The sequence below is a fragment of the Manihot esculenta genome, chromosome 13 (assembly GCF_001659605.2).
Source record: "Manihot esculenta cultivar AM560-2 chromosome 13, M.esculenta_v8, whole genome shotgun sequence".
In the NCBI taxonomy this organism is placed as follows: Eukaryota; Viridiplantae; Streptophyta; class Magnoliopsida; order Malpighiales; family Euphorbiaceae; genus Manihot; species Manihot esculenta.
This window is the reverse complement of record NC_035173.2, coordinates 34,606,296-34,624,351: the sequence shown is the minus strand read 5'-3', so window position 1 is coordinate 34,624,351 and position 18,056 is coordinate 34,606,296. Positions and strand designations below refer to the sequence as shown.

Sequence of the window (18,056 nt, the reverse complement as noted above, 5' to 3'; positions counted from 1 at the left end):
CGTCTTTTTCAACACAAAGGGAAGAACTGGTGTTACAAGAACAAGTCCCACCATAAATGAAACCTCTGTATCCATTTCCATGCCAGTACAAGAAATTGTGTGAAAAAAAGGGGAAATCAGAGGGATGAGCTACATCAAAGACATGCTTTTCCATCAAAGCTATGTAAACGGGAAAGCAAGAAAGGCTGTTGGTGGGAGAGGTAGCTGAGCAGAAAACTACAACCAGAGCCTCACGCTGACTGGCTAATAAAGAGTTGTATTCACATATTACTAATATATGTATTTATTTTTGGGCATGGGGAAGGGGTAAAGGATCCTCAAAGCATACAACCTGAACAGATGATATGAGAGAAATACATCATATTTCAGAAGTGTATACAATTTATGCTCCCATATACATAGGGAATCAAAACAAAAAGTGAAATAATTCATAACTTCCATCAACTCTGGATGGTTATATATCCTTTTTTTCCCCTCTTTTTCTATTTTACTAATTTCACTGCCAAAGCAAATGGGGTTGGGGAGACCCTAGCTGCAATTATTAACATCTGCCACGGCACCTCACCAGCAAGGGAAGGCTAAGAAAGCCGTCGCAGTTATCTACGAGTAAATTTGTTTTGCTGGTATCTAAAGAAGTTCCCACTCAGATTCACAGCAATCTGCAGTTGGGGATCTTCTTGCATCATTTATTATAAGACTTGGCATTGAATTCTTGATGCTTTCTTCTTGATTGGGATTTGAATCATTGCCAGGCCATATTGGTAGTTGCTCTTTCTTCCTCACTGACCTCTTTCTTGGCAAAAAAACATCCTGAATCTTCTTCTGAAAATGAATAAATTACTACATTTGATAGTTAAATGAGTAAATGGAACAAGTAGGGGAGATTACCCTGTAAGACTTGCTTTTTACTCCATTTTGAGGAACAAAACGAAGTTCATCCCTATTCACCATAACACAGGATTCCTCAAGCTTTGCCTTGTGAACTGGTTGAACGATCTCTATTTCTGCATAAAAACATAATAATTAAATCAGCACAAGATAATCCAAAGGGCAAAAAATCACACACCACAAATAGAGAGAAAAGAAAATAAAAACGAAAGATTAAGGAATGAGACCTAAAAGATAGTCTGACAATCACATAGACTATGGAAAACAGTTACTATTAGGCAAACTGAAACAGCCCGACCCAAATAACTTTTGGACCACTTTCCATTTGACCTAAAATGGTTAATCCAAGTTATTTAATAGTTTTTGCTAATTTGATTTTTCCGTACTTTGTTGACGTGGGATACCCTACAAACAGACAGCTGAATGTTACACCCTCCCCGTTAAATTTGCGACGTCCTTGTCTCGCAATTGAATACTCAGTCGAATACAATTGCTAAGCCAGGACTGAATTCTCAGGTATTGTGGTTCGCTAGTACCTCGGGCAGCTCTACCTCGTCTCACACAGATAGCCCTTTCCTCGGGATCCCACTAGCTCTGCACAATTTTTCTGACCCAGGGTGGTTCTGATGCCAATTGAAATAGCCCAACCCAAACTGACCCAAATAACTTTCAGACCAACTTCCCACTTAGTCCAAAATGGTTAACCCAAGTTATTTAGTAGTTTCTGCTAGCTATTATATACAATTTGATTTTTCCGTACTTTGTCGATGTGGGATGCCCACGAGCAACCAGCTGAATGTTACGCAAACACAAGAAATGTGTCCACAATCCTGACCTTGTAGAATTGCATGAGTTCAATCAATGCCAATTCCAAAGATCACAAAAATGAATAAAAATTTGCTTAAAATTTTCCTTTTATCATCTTTTTCTTAAAAAAAAAAAAATAAAATAAAATAAAATTCTTTCAGAGGTGGCATTTAATGATAAAAAAAAGTAAAATTGAATAAATCATTGCACTTAACTACTATTAAATAGAAGTTTGTGGCTTAACTAGGTCATATAGCATTTCATGGAAGAAATCAGCATTTCAATGAGGAAAAAGGAAAGGAAAAAAAGGGAAAGAAAGAAGAAGAATAATCGAGCTCTCAGCTCTAGCCAGAAGAAGGGGCAAAATGGCCCCTGCAAGATTGGCCACATTGGTTTGGGTTGGATTGAGGACCTGTATCAGTCTGTCTGCTGTACTCTTCAATGAAGGCTAAAAGAAATATGGATACCCACTTACATAAGATATGTGCTGCCAGAAACACAGTGCACACGTTAATCTTTACCTATACACAGCCCGCAAATACAAACAGGTATACCCAGAGATGAGCTTATTGACTAGCTTACATGTTGGAGCTTTCTACCAACCTGCTATACAGGAATATAAGTTAGAAGGATAGGATGCTTTAGGACTTAGCTCAGAGCTAAACCTTTGATGTTTTTCAGTAAATTTTTCCTAGATTTACTTGAAGAGTAGAAGATACATCCTTGGTGCCAAACTCCAGTCACAAATTGGTAAGCATCAAACTGGAGACCCATGTTCAAGCAAACAAGCAACCTAAAAATAAATAAATAGTATGGACAGAAATGCTACAGCAATTTTCCCTGACAACATATGTCACAAACTACACAGCACAATCAGGCATCAGATGAAACCAAAAACTTAAGCTGCAGGGTGAAGAGATCCTAAGCCAATTAAGCCCACAGAAGAATCTTTCTTGAAGGGATGTGAGGCTGCTCTTACTTTAAACACCCCATCCACAAAAGGCTTTAACTTGCTAGAAGTCCACAAGTCTATCAAACTCAAAATCAGATAGACCACACATGGACTCCAGCTGAACATCAAAACAAGCTCTTATCAAGCACTAGAGCTCTGTTCCAAAAGCTCCAAGTCTTGCATTTTAAGGCTCAAAAAGTCATGAACCACATCAAAGATATTAAGCGTGGTTAATAATGATCACAAATATAAGCAGATGGTAAGATGCAAAAGCAAAATGTAGGTAATAATGCCTAACAGAAAATCTAGAATCAACTTTTCTGCTGTGCAAAACAACTAAACAACTTTTTCTGCTGTTCAAAGTTGGTTCATAAAAATTGATCTTGATAAGTCGATAACAGACTACTTCTGCAGCCTGTAATGAGTAAAGAATGGCAAGATGGAACAACAAAGGTTCCGCAAAATGAAAATGACCAAATATATAGTGATGTATACTCTTTTCTAATTGATCAAAGAATGGTTACACACCTATGAGAGGACATAGCATACCTGAATCAGATGCAAAATCCTCCTCACAAGCAATCTTACTTCTCTGTACTCTCCCATTTGCATAGGATACCTCCAGAGAAACCAACCCATCATTCATACAAACATCAGCAGCTGCCAAATCAGAAGTCAACTTAGAATGGCTGACACATGAAATTAAAAACAATAGGCAAAAACAATTAGAAAACACGAAGTAGTCACCATTTGCTTCTTGTAATGAGCTACAGCAAGAGGAAGTTCTCATATCCGTTTCTTCACTCATGCCAGATTCCTTTAAATTAACTATATCAGATGCATCTGTTTGAATATCAGGCATTTGTTCACTTGCATTTTCAGTCTTAATTTTACTTTCTTCTATGGATTCATGCCCTGTCACTTCAACAGACCCTAGAGTTGCAATTTTATCATTCTGATCAGATGATGCCTTGTGATTTTCATTTGAAAATTTACAGACAGATGATCCTCCGGTCAAATCTTTATCCAAAGGAGTGATGATTCCTGATCTTTCACTTGGGAGCATGTTCTCCCTTTTTGAGTTTTTATTGGCACCACCAAGATTTGATTTATTAGACAGACGTCCTTCACCATATCGGTTTGAAGCTTCTTCAGCACAATCCCCTAGATTTTCATTTGAAGGTTCATAAAATGAAGATGCTCTAGTCAAATCTTTATCCAAAGGAGAGATGTTCCCTGATTTCTCATTAAGGGACACCCTCTTACGTATTTTTTTGGTACCCATATGTGGTTTATTAGACAGACTTCCTTTACCATATTGTCCTGGGTCACCTTCAGGAGAATCCCCTTGAGATAGTGGGAACGAACTATCTACATGATTAAGCCTGCGGAAAGTAGGAGAATGACCTGAAAATTTGTTATGAATGATCATTTTTGGATCCTCAGTCAACTTCTCTATATTATCAACCTTTGTGTGCTTTTCCTTCATAGCCACTTTTGGCTTCATATAGATCCCAACATCGGCATAAAGCTCCAGAGGCAAGTCATATACTCCATCTTTAGTAGCATCCACTGAAGATGGAGGAAGCAAATCTTGCATGACATCTGAATAGAATTTTTTCACAGTAGATCCAACTGTCTGCACCTGATTTTCAACATATTTAACTGTGTCCTGTCCCAAAAAAATAAAAATAAAAGAAAGAGCCAATCAAGCAAATAAATTCAACTAGATGGTGACACTGAGCAACAAAAAAACAAAAAAAATAAAATAAAATAAAATAAAATCACATAAACAAAGATGTCCAAATGCAGATGATCATTCCATGGAAAAAGCAATAAAGAGTTAATAAACAATGACAGCCCACTTCACAAGGAGAGCACAGCATTCAGCAACCATGGAGTTTCATACGAAAATAGCACTGATCAATCTAGCCACAGCATCTACCAGCTCAATGGGAATTAAGGGTCAGATGCTTAGCCATTTGGATTTTCAAATGTTTTCAAACAGTTTAATGTCATATCATCAGAAAGAACATACCTGGTATATATTTTCTTCAACTTCCAAGCACATAGCTTCAAACTTCTGGTAAACATTACCAACCCATGATATACCCTTCATGTCCATAGTTATCATAAGTCAACCTCAGACAATCAGATGTTGGATTATCCTTACAGTTTCTAATTATCTGCAGGACACCAATCTGAATTCAGCAAAATGAAACAAGAAATACAAGTGAAGTGTTCTTCATTGGCCATATTCCCTTAGCAAGAAGCCAAGGGTCAAAGCAATGTAATCTGCAGGCGAGAGATCCTATACAGAACATGCACCATAAAAATTTCAATTGGATTATGAAATAACTAACATTAGGATTACATAAGTCATTTGTAGCACTCATTTTCATAAATTTCTAATTTATCTAGAGCACAAACGAATTTTAGAAAAGCATTTTATTCTACTTTATTTTATTATTTATTTAATTGATTGCATGAAGGGAGAACACTTTTGGTGCCCGAACCAGCAGCTCCAATAATGACTTTCATCAAACATGACAGAAGATTATGCCTACACACAACATCAAAACTTGTAACAGAAACCAAGGTTATCCAGGATCATGCAATTAAACAGCTTGCTTTCTCATAGTATATAATATGCTGTAGTAAAATTGAAAATCATGAGCAATTCCAAATTTGCCTGGAATTCTAGTAGAAAAATGCAATAGCAGAACAAAACTTCACTCTAAAGCTGCTATATTTCTATGTATTTATTTCTATTTCAAAACAACAGATTCCTATTTCTTTCACAATGCTACATAAAAGATTTAGGATGAAATTGCCAAGCTTGGATAAAATAGAAGAAACAAAGAAAATTTTAAGTCCAAGCATCTGTGTCTCAAACATGTTGCATTTTTTACAGAAAGCTTTCGCGAATTCCTTTCACCGGCTTGTACACAGAGCTAAGGACAAGGGGAACAACTGATAAAAATTAGTACAAAGAATATTTGCTACAATAAATCCAGCAGTGACAAGATTGGGTAGAGATACTATTAACAGACAAGGTCCCAGGATGGTAAGAAGAACCAGAATTCTAGGTAAGGAAACCAAAACAAAATGAACTGAGCATTCTACAAAAAACACACTAGAGGGGTTTTTTCCCATGCTGGCAGAGAATGCCATTGTAATGCTTAATACACATTTCAGCTCTGACTAAATCAAACCATTTATGTATACATGAGACAATTTGTTTCTTATTTTCGGCATGCTGGCTTACCTTTTATAAAAAAAGAATAACAAACTACATAAATATAAAGTAAAAAACTTTACATCTTCAGTGAATTGCACCAACACAAAAGTTCAGAGAACAAACTACATCAAGTCATTTCAGCAACCGATAACACTTAAAATTTAAAAAAAAAAAAAAAAATCTAAAAATATGGGAGCCAATTAAAAGCTGAAGAGCAGTTCATTAAACATAGCCCAAATAACTAAATAATTCATCCTCAATTCTATATTTTCAATCGAACCACACCCCCCTCCCTTCCCCAAAAATAAATATATAAAACAGCTAAAAAATATATCAATTTATGAATTGGTTACTCCTTGAGCTAAGGTTCCTCTGTCCACCCCAAAAAAGCAAAAACAAATAATAGATATAAAGGTTTTGGGTGTGATCGTCAAAAGAAACAGCGGGATACCACGAAGCAGCCTTAAAGATAACAAAAAAAAAAAAGGAAGAAAAATTAAAAATAGAAAGAACAGAACTTGATAAAAAAGAAGGCTAACAAACAAATTATGGTGATTTTTAGAACTATATTTTTATATATAGTCACATAAATAATCTTACACAGAAACAAGAAAAAGGGTACACGATCAAAAAGCACAGCACCAAAAGAAACAGGCAGAAGGAGACAGACAAATACTTGAAGCTAGAAAATTTACGTACTGTAACAGCCGAAGGATACCCACAAGCCCAAAGACTTTTGATGAGTCAGATTATCTTATAAATAAATCTTCAACTCAGCGGAGCTTTTTCAAGAGAGACCCAAAATACCAGGCAATTTATTTACAGAACCCAAAGAGAGAGAGAGAGAGAGAGAGAGAGAGAGAGGGTGAAGCTCTTCCTGCTTGACACATAAAAGAAAATACTAATAATTGAAAATGAAAAAAAATAAAAGCAAGGCAGTGGGACCCACAGGTGCTTCTAAAGTTTCTAGTGGATGGGTGGGTCCCTTAGCTTGATAATATGTTTATGATGTGATGAGAATTAGTTGGTACTTGGTAGTTGGGTCCTGTTTCTTTGGGCCTTGAGAATCTCCTTTTAGGCCCAATGAGACATTGACATCCTAAATTTCTAAATCCTATGACCCTCTATAGGACATGTCTTGTATTGTAAGATGTTTCAACTTCAAATTTAGTCAAGACTCTCATGATCTTATATAGAGTTTTTCAATTGGGGGTTCCATGGTTAGAATGGATTACATTGTTTTGAAGTTAGCTTGGGAAGAATATTAGAAATCTTCAAGTAAGCAAATGGTTTTGCTTGCAAGCAAGAAAATTTTTAAAATCATTCCATGTTCAAATTTGTGGGATGCTTTGTTCTTCATAGCTTCTTTCCTGAGTAGTTGAGACACTAATTTAGTTTATGTACCTCAATAGGACAAGTTGTTTTCATTGACCCAACAAAGAAAAGGACAGGTTTAGGCTCCATTCATTTTGTAGAAAATATATGGTTTGATAACAATAACAAATTTATATGTACAAGACTTAGTAGTGTTAAGAAGATTTTTATAATAAATTATTTTTTAAAAAAAGTGAATTTACTTTCTCTTAAAAATGATTTAATATTGCTTTAATGAGAAATTTTCATTCATAATTTTTTTAGAGTATTTCAAACGTAAAAAAAAAAGTTTTGTTAAATATTTTCCATAAGATAAACATTGTTTTAAATTGTTTCTTATGTGTCCTATGCATCTAAACAATTTGCCTTTAATACAATTTAAAAAAAAAAAAAAAAAAAAAACTAAACATTATTTTGCAGCATATCCAGTTTCATTTTTATAATCTATTAATCCTTCAGAAAATCTTTTAAGACAATCATGGCTTTTTTTTCCCCACAATGTCTTTCTTTTCTTCATTAATGGCAATTAAGGACCCATAATTAACAACTTAGTGAGTATTGAATACTGAATGCACAACTTCTTGATCAGATAATTATGATTTGAACACATAATGAAGAAAGAGACATTGAATTAGCTTTAGCTTTATCTGCATTATTACTAAAGCAGTTATCTGAATATGGAAACTTTGATTGTACACTAATCCTCATTAGATAATAGGGCAGGCTTTTCAGAGGTTGAGGAAAAAAAATGTAAACCACTCTTAGCAGCATATTTCATTTATCCAAGGAAATTCCAAAGTGTGTAATATGCAACAGATATTTTACATGATCATATCAGTCTCTGTGTCAACCAGCTGCTTGAAAGTCCCCAAAATCATCATCTGGGATGTCCGGGGCGCTCTCATTCATGGTAGAATTTTGCTCTATTGGATCTTCCTTTCTGGGGTTAGGAAACTCATCTGTAGAAGTTTCACCAAGTGACAATTTTGGTGGCAAGTTCGGTGAATTTTGTACAGAAGCAACAGGTGAAAGTGGTCCTGGGGGTGGTCTGATAGTGAGGACAGGCTCTTTCCGGTCACCCTTCTCCTCTAATGACAGATTATTTGGACCCTGCTCCAAAATCTTTGACTTGGTACTGCAACCACCTTTCTGTAGACACCAGAAGACAGGTTAATTCCACTGTTAGGGTGTATGTGTCTCTGTGAAATTTAAAAGGAGATGCAAATTAGCTTACATTTTTTATTTGGAGGACAAGGGTCTCTCCTTCCTTTAAACTGTAATCAACTGAGGAAGTTTTCTGAAAATGTTGTTCCATCTCTTCTGCAGTTTTCTTCTTGTTCAGATATCTGTAATGAATGTATATAAAAAATAAACAATACATTAGTAGTTATAATTTATGGAAAATCCAATACATAGAGAAAATATAAGCTGTAAAAATGCTAATAACTTGCACTCATCAATGAGAGGCAAATAATATTGGACACTTGTGTATGTTGGAACATACTTCATATGATCATGCAGGGCTGCTTGAAAGTCATAGGCTTCTGTCCTTTCTCGAAATCCTATACCAATAAATGCATGCCGAAGGCGGCCACCTGCATGATTTCCGAACTACTCAATGCCAAATTTGAAAATATATTTGGTCAATGGAAAAAGAAAAGAGGGGCAAAGCCAAACAGAGAATCAAGAAGACAATATCTGAGCAATGCCAAGAGAGAGGGGGGACAAAAAGATAGGGAGAGAGAAGTCCCACAAAAGATTAGGAATGGATCATTCCTAAAGCAACATAGAGCAGCGAGGGCATGATTGAGCCTAGTAGCTTTAGAGGTTCACAGGAAAAGATGTTTAGCACCATTACAAATAGAGCATGTTACTTTCCAAATTTTTAATCTATGTGATCCTTTTCTAGAGTCTCAGAACAAGGGAGAATTTTGGCGTGTTCAATCAAAATTTCAATTAAGTCACAAACAGCATATACAATATCAGTTAGTGCATTTGGAATTACAAGTCCTTTGAAATTTTTAAGTCAACAAGTTAATAAAATCAGCAAACTAAAATAATATAAAATTATTTGCACTTGCTTTCTTAGAAATTCAAATATGATATGTACTCTAATTGAGCATGATAGCAAATAGTTTTGGCCTATAGTAAAAACAATTACAGCTAAGAAACATGCATGACTTGGGTGGTAGCGAACTGTTAACAATAATAATGACTATTAATGTTTCTGACAAAAATAAGAAAGATATGGAGTACAAATAGAGAGTCAAATGCTTCCATCAAGTAAATTACTTCAATATGAATAAAAGAATGGGGGAGGGGAGGGGAGGGGAGGGGAGGGGAGGGGAGGGAGAGGGTGGGCAAGAGAATGCAGATTATGATCTGATTTTTTGATATCAAAGAATTCTAAGAAAATTACAGATAACAGGTACCAAATTATCCTACAAAAAAACAGAATTTTCAGTTTGAAATAAAACTCAAATTAAGAGGCACTGTAGCTCACCAATGTTTTCTTCTATTCGCAGCACAAAATATCTGCAAAAGAAAGGAAGTTCATTTAGATGTGCTCCATAGATCATGTTATATGGATGGCAAACAGAAGCTAACACACTACATCAGACTTGGACATCAGCAAAACCAAATGAGTAGACTTCATGCATATTTCCAGTGTTAACACAAAAAATAACATTAACAGCACAACAAAAATGAAAGTCATCTGCAATGAGAAACAGACTTGACCTGCTGCTGTCAATTACGGGTTCCACAGGATGTGGTTCCCCATTTCTTAAAAATGCCCTTGCATACAATTCACCTGCATGAGATAAACCAAACCATTTGGAAACAGTGGAGTCTATGAAACAAAGGTCGTTTTCCGCCTTGTAGAAATTCAAAGTTAAATCTAACCTGTGGTTTTGTCTTCAAGTCTGATAATGCACTCTTCTCCTTTGCTAATGACTTTCAGTGTCCCCTCCCATGCCCATTTGTTAACATCCCATTCATCAGCCCTGATATGAGCATTAGATATATAAATAGTAATAACTAGTTTTAGGCATGCATATGACTAATAGATTCAAGTACACCAAAAATTTATTATGCAACAGAGTTAGCAAGGAAACTTATTTTGGAAAGGAGATGCAACAAATAAAATGCTGCATTGGATAGCAGAAAAAGGGAATACAATACACACATACAGACACATGCATACACTGGCAAAGTGACTGCAATTTTAACCTTTCTGTAGTTTGGGAATTGTCATTCTTTGTTCAGTTTACCTTTTCTTTCTCAACAAAGGAAAAAAAAAAGAAGGGGGATAGATAAGAGTGTAAGGAATCCTATGCTCTGAGTTTGTCTCCTAACAACTTTTATGTCATAAACCTCTTAATATATAAGCCTCGATAAAAATTACAAATGTGATACTTGAGTTAAGAGGTTGATTTACAAAATTTCCAAAAAAAAAAAAAGAAAAAGAAAATATCTCTCATCAATTAAAAAGAATAGAATGAAGAATGAAAACATTAATCATTGTACATTGCACAACCACAGAATAAAAGGAACATTAAATCGGATAAATCATTTAGAAAATATGCCCATCAATCACTATATCAGGCATCCTACTTGAGAAGTTGAGCAAAAACCTGTAAGAAGCAGCACTTTTCCTTGGGGGTATCTGCAAAAGTAACAAAGAAAATAGCTCGTCAATCATAATTTCCTATGGCTTTCTTTCACCAAGAAACTATATTTGTCTAATGCAGTTTGTATCACATAAGAATTAATGAGAAATTATGGGATATAACTTGCAAAATCCGACATTTTAATTTAAATAGAAAGCATCAAAATTGTAATGGGTCTCATACACAAGTAAAAGGATATTTTTGTCTTAGCAGTAGAAAGATAACATCAACATATCAGATATCTGAGTTGCGTATGCACACAATCCTTTATATATAAAAACAGGTTAGTCTGAATTACACAAACAAATGCAACATATCACCAGCCTTATACAGTCTAACAAATCGCCAAAAATGAAATCTTTCATATGATTACAACAAGAGGGAACACGTCAATACAGATCTTTACAAAGAAATTGACAGCACGTAAACAATTTAAGATTTATGTAAAAAAGCAAGTGCACATAACAAGTACCAGAAAAAAAAAAAAAAAAAAAAAAAAAAAGAACACACTAAACTTACTACAGCAATACCATCTACTTACCACAGGCCAAAGATGTACGAATTTAGTGTTTCTGAGCATGAAATAGTTTCAAACTGTCTCTCTTTATGACACCATAGTGCCTTTTTTTTCCCCTTCAAGCTTCCAGTTTCACAGAGTTGAAGGCCTAAGCAAGATTCTAAAATGTCTAAATTCTATCCTCAAAAGAAATGTAGGAAGGGCACACCAACGACTTCATTAATTTTGATATTCCCACAGAGAGAAATATTATCCAAAGACTTTACCTCATTTCCCATTGCAATGATTTGATCACACCCAATTGAACTAAATTTAGCCCACTTGAGCTTCTCGACACATGAATTTGTAGCTCCAAAAACACATTATTGACATTACAACAAGAATTTCTCTCCCAGTAAATTTATCAATGAAGTTTTATCCTAAATTTGCAGCTTCCACAGTTCGTTTACCTTCAACAACTCAAATCTAAATCCTGATCTCCTCCACCAACCAACTCTAAAAGGAAAAAGAAAAATCCACCATTTTCAAGAAACCCATTCATAAAATGACAAAACAAATTCATTCAAAGCAGATTCTAGAAATAAAGATAAGAGTGCGTGCTTGTTACCAAGTAAACGTAGCATTCAGAGACTTGAAAGAGAATAAGCTCAATCGCTTCAGCTTCTTCTGTCACTTGATCATTTGGCGCCTTCTCTTGTTTCTCCATGGATCAGAGAGATATGAAAGGAACTGGTTAATTGAACGAGGACTGAGGTCGGAATTTAGCCCAAAATCAAGATTGCAGTTTCAGGGACAAGGAATCGATTTGGAGACTCTGGTCTGTGCGAACAGTATTAGCGAGCACAGGATCCCGAACGCAGATGGTTTACAATAATAAGCCTAATTAACGCAGACCGTTAGATTAGATTACTTTTTCCTCATCAGATGCGGTTGTATCATTCGTGGTTAATCTAACGGGTTTGGTTATCAGATCATTTGTTAGAGTTGTTAGTATTGGACGGTCACGATGGGAGTCAACACGGAGGTTTGGTGAGCTGTCGTTGCTTCCTTGCTTTGTAAGGAAGCGTCACAGTTATCTAATTTAAGGAATATCCAAAAAACTATGGGAGTGGAGCTCACCATCTTAGGGTTTTTTTTGCTCCTTTTTAAGTTTGTATTGTATTAGAATTATTAATCTTATGAGTTATATATTAAAATTAGGCTTAATGTATAATTTGGGACTTTAACATTTTAAGATAATTTTAAATTTTAATGAATGTTTTATGTATCATTTTTTTTAAAGAATTTTTAAAAATAATACTAAAATAAAAAAAATACTTTCTATAATTTTTATTCATTTTATTTTTCATACATATTAAAAAATATAATTTTTTATTAATTTTTTAATTATGTCATTTTAAATATATTAAATTTTATTAAATATGAAAGAAAATTTAAAAGTTTAAAATAAAATTAAATAGGATTATAATAATTAATTTATATATGATTATAATATAAAAAATAAAAATTATGAAATGAAGAAAATATTATTTAAACAACTGAAAAAGCAATAAGAATAATTATTTAATAATTATTTTTTATACATTAAATTAAGTTTGGATTAATTTTAATATGTTATAATTAATATATTTAAGCTTGTTAATAAAATTGAAAATTTCTTTTTGGGCCTAAAGTTATAGGACGAATTGAACATTAAGCTAAGGAAAGGGCTACAACTAATGAAACTGCTCAATGTTTTTATTTTATTTTATTTTTTATTTTTCAATAGGGGACCGAGAGAATGGGACGGAAGTGGTTGACATACATTAGCCATTACAGGAATTAAACATTGGTGAAACAACCAAATTCCATGTCTCCGTCAACAAGTTGATTTTAGCAAAACATATGATGACAGCCGCAAGATGACCAACTTATACACTCTGCAAAAACAATCTTGGAACTAAAGTAAGCATTCATTTGATTGAGCATTACAGTGTTAATGGAGGCACTGTTGCTGTTACTGTCTTGTGCCTTGGATCTGTAAGAACTGATTGTATATTCACAAATCCTGCTTCCTTCAGTCTTCCTTCTAGATCAGTCAAATAGTATTCATCTAAAAATGGCTCAGTGCTCTTCAATAATGTGAACAGAACAGGAGGCAATTCCTGTAACAATATCACAAGCCATGGTTTTAAGTCCCTCAATACCCATTATGCAAATTAGTCATTACCATCCCATCATATATTGCATGTAATTTTTCACTCTAGCAGATGTTTTATGCCTATCAATCGTTAAAGAAATGGAAGCATACCTGAATGACCTTCGACTCGGGCTGCACAAGTGAGCACAAAGTTCATATTATTGGTGTTGCTGAGCGAAAAGGTAGAACATGCTAATACATATGACTAAAACAGTAAACCATAGGTGCATGAGAGTTTACCGCCTGATCTGTCAAAGCTAGCGTGCCTCCAGGTCGAAGTAGCCGAAATGCTTCCTTCACTATATTAACTATTGCTCTTTCAGGGCATTCATGAAACTGCAATCATCAAATTGAAAACATGAGTATCTGCAAGTATCAAATACAAGTCACAAGGATCTTTTCAAAACACAAGTTTCAGCAATATGTGAAAGTCTCATGATCTCATTTCACAGACAAAGGTCAACTACATAATAGCAAGAGACACCAGTCCACTGTCCTTTTATCTCATCTATAGGTATGATTTTGGATTTGGAATCCTTTGTCACATGAAAGTATTAACAATAATATCACAATCAATATATCTTCTCATCTATAGGTATGATTTTGGATTTGGAATCCTTTGTCACATGAAAGTATTAACAATAATATCACAATCAATATATCTCAAGATTTTGCAAGGTAAAAAACATGACAATGGACCCTTCCTTTGTAAAACATTCTATGCCTAAATCCAACTCATAAAAAACTGGTGTGAAATTTACTTCCTTCTGAAGGATATCATCTGCTTAGAGAGCGTTCGAAGCAAGAAGGTATATCCCTAAAATATACATATTAAGCAAAATGTTGGAAATATTCATCTAGCAGAAAAGAAACTTTAGTTTCTTGATAAAAGAAGCTTTTTGTCTGCCACATGTGTGTGAGGAATCTGAAACAAAGGATTGCCTTCTCCGACGCCATAATTGGTGACTCATACAGAATAAGTCATGATGCATCAAAGACATAAGAGGCATTTTCAGAACTTCAATAACAATACTGCTTTAGAAAACATATATACCACATATGCAATAGAAACAAGGTCATAAGATTTGGAGGGCAAGCCTGTGTCTTCCCCATTAGCATGTATCCATTTAATTGCATTCTTTCTTGGGGCTCTCTTCTTTTCCTTGAATTGCGCTACAGATAGAAAGTAAGGAGACAGATCAAGCCCCTGCAGCAGTTGCATTGACACACAAATTTAGGTGAGGTGCACATCAATATTAACAACTAAACCAGTTTTGTGATTTATAGTTTGGAAGCATCTTAATTTTGATTTACGTCTATCATGTTCCTCATTAAGGTTTGAAAACTGAACTCACAGTGACGTTTGCTAAAGGAAAGTTGTCAGCAAGAAATCTTGTCGTGACACCTACAGAGCATCCAATATCTAGAATGTCACTTATCATGGAATTTCCAGAATGCTGCAGATGATGTTGTTGAATTGCTTGAAGCCAATTTCCACGCATTACTTGATCTGCTTCTTCTGCTGAGGAAGCATCAGGCATTGCTCGTCTTGCAATTGACATGGTTGCAGGTTCAGCTTCTGCAGCAGCCTGACATTAGAAAGGTGATTACAATAGGTTTGTGTTTTCCTTGATTTTGCACCATCTCTAGCATGCAATTCTCAATAAATTAAAGCAGTAGGAAAGTTGAGATCATAACAGAACAATAAACACCAAGCATGAAAGGAACAAGATTGGTCATAATCGGTAACGAAGCTTTCCAATAAAAGCATGAATAACAGAAATATATCCAATGCTGCACAGGGAACTAAATACCCAATTTGCAATTGTCAAGAAAATTCACAGAAACTTCAACAAAGTTGAAATAAGGAGAAAAAACTTACTAGCCATGAAAGATTTCCCTCATCATATGCATGGAAAGGACTGAGATAATCTGAAAATCCACAACCGAAGAAAAATGTTTACAATCAATAAACCACATAAAAGCAAGAAAATAAATTAAATTTGGATTAGAATAAGTTCAGAGGTTCACAATCAGGGTATATGATTGAGGGGTTTTGAATTCTCTCAAACTCCTTATACACATCTGATTCCAGAATCTCTCGCCTCATTTCCCTCCATGGAATGTTGTTCTTCTCAGCTGTGCTGTTGCACGAACATTCCAAATTCCAGTCACCACCCAAAATCTAAAGAAAACCCAAATTACACACTCCATAGACACATATTACTCACGTACTAAAATTGTATATGTCTTTCAGATTGCAATACAATTGAAAAGACAGGATATGAAGAGATAAAGCAGGGAACCTGATAAGAACTTGTCTGGCACCAAGCTTGAGAAGTGCGGATAATGGCTTAAAGGAAATGAGAGCTCCAACAAGACGAGAGAGAGGAGTTTCTCCTCCCCATTTGGGCCTTTTTAGCTGTCCCTCTTCATATGTCACAGCCATCTTAACAACCATTGAATCTGCTCTCCTTGATTTGGTTCTTCCATGGCCAATGGCTATGGTTTTGGTCGTGGAAAGAAGCACTAAGTTGTGGGTATGCGCAGCTAGAGACAGTGCCATGGAAACCAAGATCAGACGCTGGTGAAGCAAGAACGAAGAGACAAACACGTAGAAGAGAGAACTTGTAAACTGTACAAAAAATCGGAGGATAATATATTTTCTGTTGTCCTATCGGCTATAGCCATCTCTCAAATGGGGCTTTTTAACCTTTCCACGTTAAAAAAAAAAAATCTCAAAACCTCGGTGAGAAAATATTTTTTTCCCAGATCAAAGTGAAAGTTGGCTGTGGGACTTTTGACCTTTCCACGTTAAAAAAAAATTTTCAAAACCTTGGTCCGAAAAATTTTTTCTCCCATATCAAACTGAAAGTCTACTTTATCGCATTTAAAAGTATATTTTTAGAATGCGATAACAAAGAAAATATTTTTAAAAAATTACATTATCATAAAAGTGTGGTAATGTTTAGAGTATTTTTTCAAAAAATTACATTACCGCAAAAACTGGGCTAACATTTTCGCATTTCAAAATTTAATTTTTATTTAATTAATTATTATATTATATTTTATTAATTTAATTATATATTAAATTTATATAAATATAATTATAAAAATTATATTAATATTAATATTAATATTAATTATTTTAAATTATTTATAATATAATATTATATTTATTTTATTAATTATATATTAAATTTATATAAATATAGTTATAAAATTATATTAATATTATTATAAATATTAATTATTTTAATTTATTTATAATATAACATTATATCATTAATATTTATTATTTTATTTTATTGTTTTTATTACAATTAATTTATAAATATTTAATTTTTGAAACAGTAACAGCTTTTAATTTTTTTTTAATTTTAAAATAGTAAAAGGTCCAAAAAAATTTTTAGGTGTTGTTAGTTATATAATTTTTTAAAAATTTTATAATAATAAAAATAATAAAATAAAATAATAAATATGAAAAATATAATGTTATATTATAAATAAATTAAAATAATTAATATTAATATAATTTTATAATTATATTTATACAAACTTAATTTATAATTAATTAAATTATATAATTAATAAAAAAATAATATTATATTATAAATAATTTAAAATAATAATTAATATTAATATTAATATAATTTTTATAATTATATTTATATAAATTTAATATATAATTAAATTAATAAAATATAATATAATAATTAATTAAATAAAAATTAAATTTGCGAAATAAAAAAATGCGAAATAATTCCTTGTGGGCAATACATTACTGCATTTACAACACAGTAAAATATTTTTTTTATGCGGTAAGGTAAAAGTGCAGTAGAGTAAGTTTTTATTATGATACGAGAAAATAATTTTTCCAGACCGAGAATTTTTTTTTTTTTTTTTTTTCCAACTTGAAACGGTAAAATGTCCAAAATCCACCATATTCTAGCTTCCGCGTTGTTGCCTCTACAGGAACTTACTCTTTCCTTTTTTTGTTATTTTGCCCATTGCTTATAAATTTCCTGAGGGTAAATTTTAGTAAAACCTAGACATTAATTTTTATATTTTTTAAAATTTAATTATTTAATTTTTATAATTTTAAAAAATAAAATAAATTATAGGAAGAATTAATTTATAGTTTTTTAAAATATAAAACTATAAAAATGAAATTATTGACTTCAAAAAAAAATTAAATTATTATTTACCTTTTATTTTAATATCTCAAGTTAAGTTTTTTTTTTACATAAAGGATCTTTCTTTACAACAATAAGCATTACGAGATTTAGGCCCAACCATAATTCGCATAGAAAAAAAAAAAAGAAAAAGCTATTCAGGCGCAATAAACAAGTACAAAGGCCCATCAAAAAACCCTAGAGCTAGTGGCAACTCAAAATAAGAGAATTCACAAGAAGCCCGAACCAACT

At 33.3% G+C, this 18,056-nt stretch overlaps 2 protein-coding genes across 6 annotated transcripts; both read right to left on the bottom strand.

Annotated features, from left to right (window-relative positions):
• Positions 1–345: 345 nt before the first annotated feature.
• LOC110629977 lies at positions 346–6,777 on the bottom strand. 5 transcript variants are annotated; one of them, XM_043949940.1, is made up of 6 exons: positions 6,588–6,776; positions 4,686–4,833; positions 3,395–4,319; positions 3,197–3,307; positions 889–1,004; positions 346–816 (listed from the first exon to the last, which is right to left on the bottom strand). In XM_043949940.1, the coding sequence occupies exons 2-6, from the start codon at positions 4,779–4,781 to the stop codon at positions 628–630; spliced, it is 1,437 nt and encodes a 478-aa protein (XP_043805875.1). In that variant the 5' UTR covers positions 4,782–4,833; positions 6,588–6,776; the 3' UTR covers positions 346–627. The 5 variants fall into 5 exon arrangements, with proteins under 5 accessions (XP_043805875.1, XP_021632922.1, XP_043805874.1 ...); XM_021777230.2 differs by having other exon boundaries at positions 346–810; XM_043949939.1 differs by having other exon boundaries at positions 346–822; positions 4,686–4,958; positions 6,588–6,774.
• A 1,220-nt stretch (positions 6,778–7,997) lies between these two features.
• On the bottom strand, positions 7,998–16,307 carry LOC110630153. The gene is made up of 15 exons (XM_043949819.1): positions 15,936–16,307; positions 15,661–15,773; positions 15,512–15,561; positions 14,985–15,218; positions 14,684–14,836; positions 13,870–13,965; positions 13,739–13,761; positions 12,058–12,157; positions 10,898–10,929; positions 10,167–10,267; positions 10,002–10,074; positions 9,766–9,797; positions 8,767–8,857; positions 8,497–8,608; positions 7,998–8,411 (listed from the first exon to the last, which is right to left on the bottom strand). The coding sequence occupies exons 1-15, from the start codon at positions 16,193–16,195 to the stop codon at positions 8,109–8,111; spliced, it is 1,773 nt and encodes a 590-aa protein (XP_043805754.1). The 5' UTR covers positions 16,196–16,307; the 3' UTR covers positions 7,998–8,108.
• Positions 16,308–18,056: the final 1,749 nt, after the last annotated feature.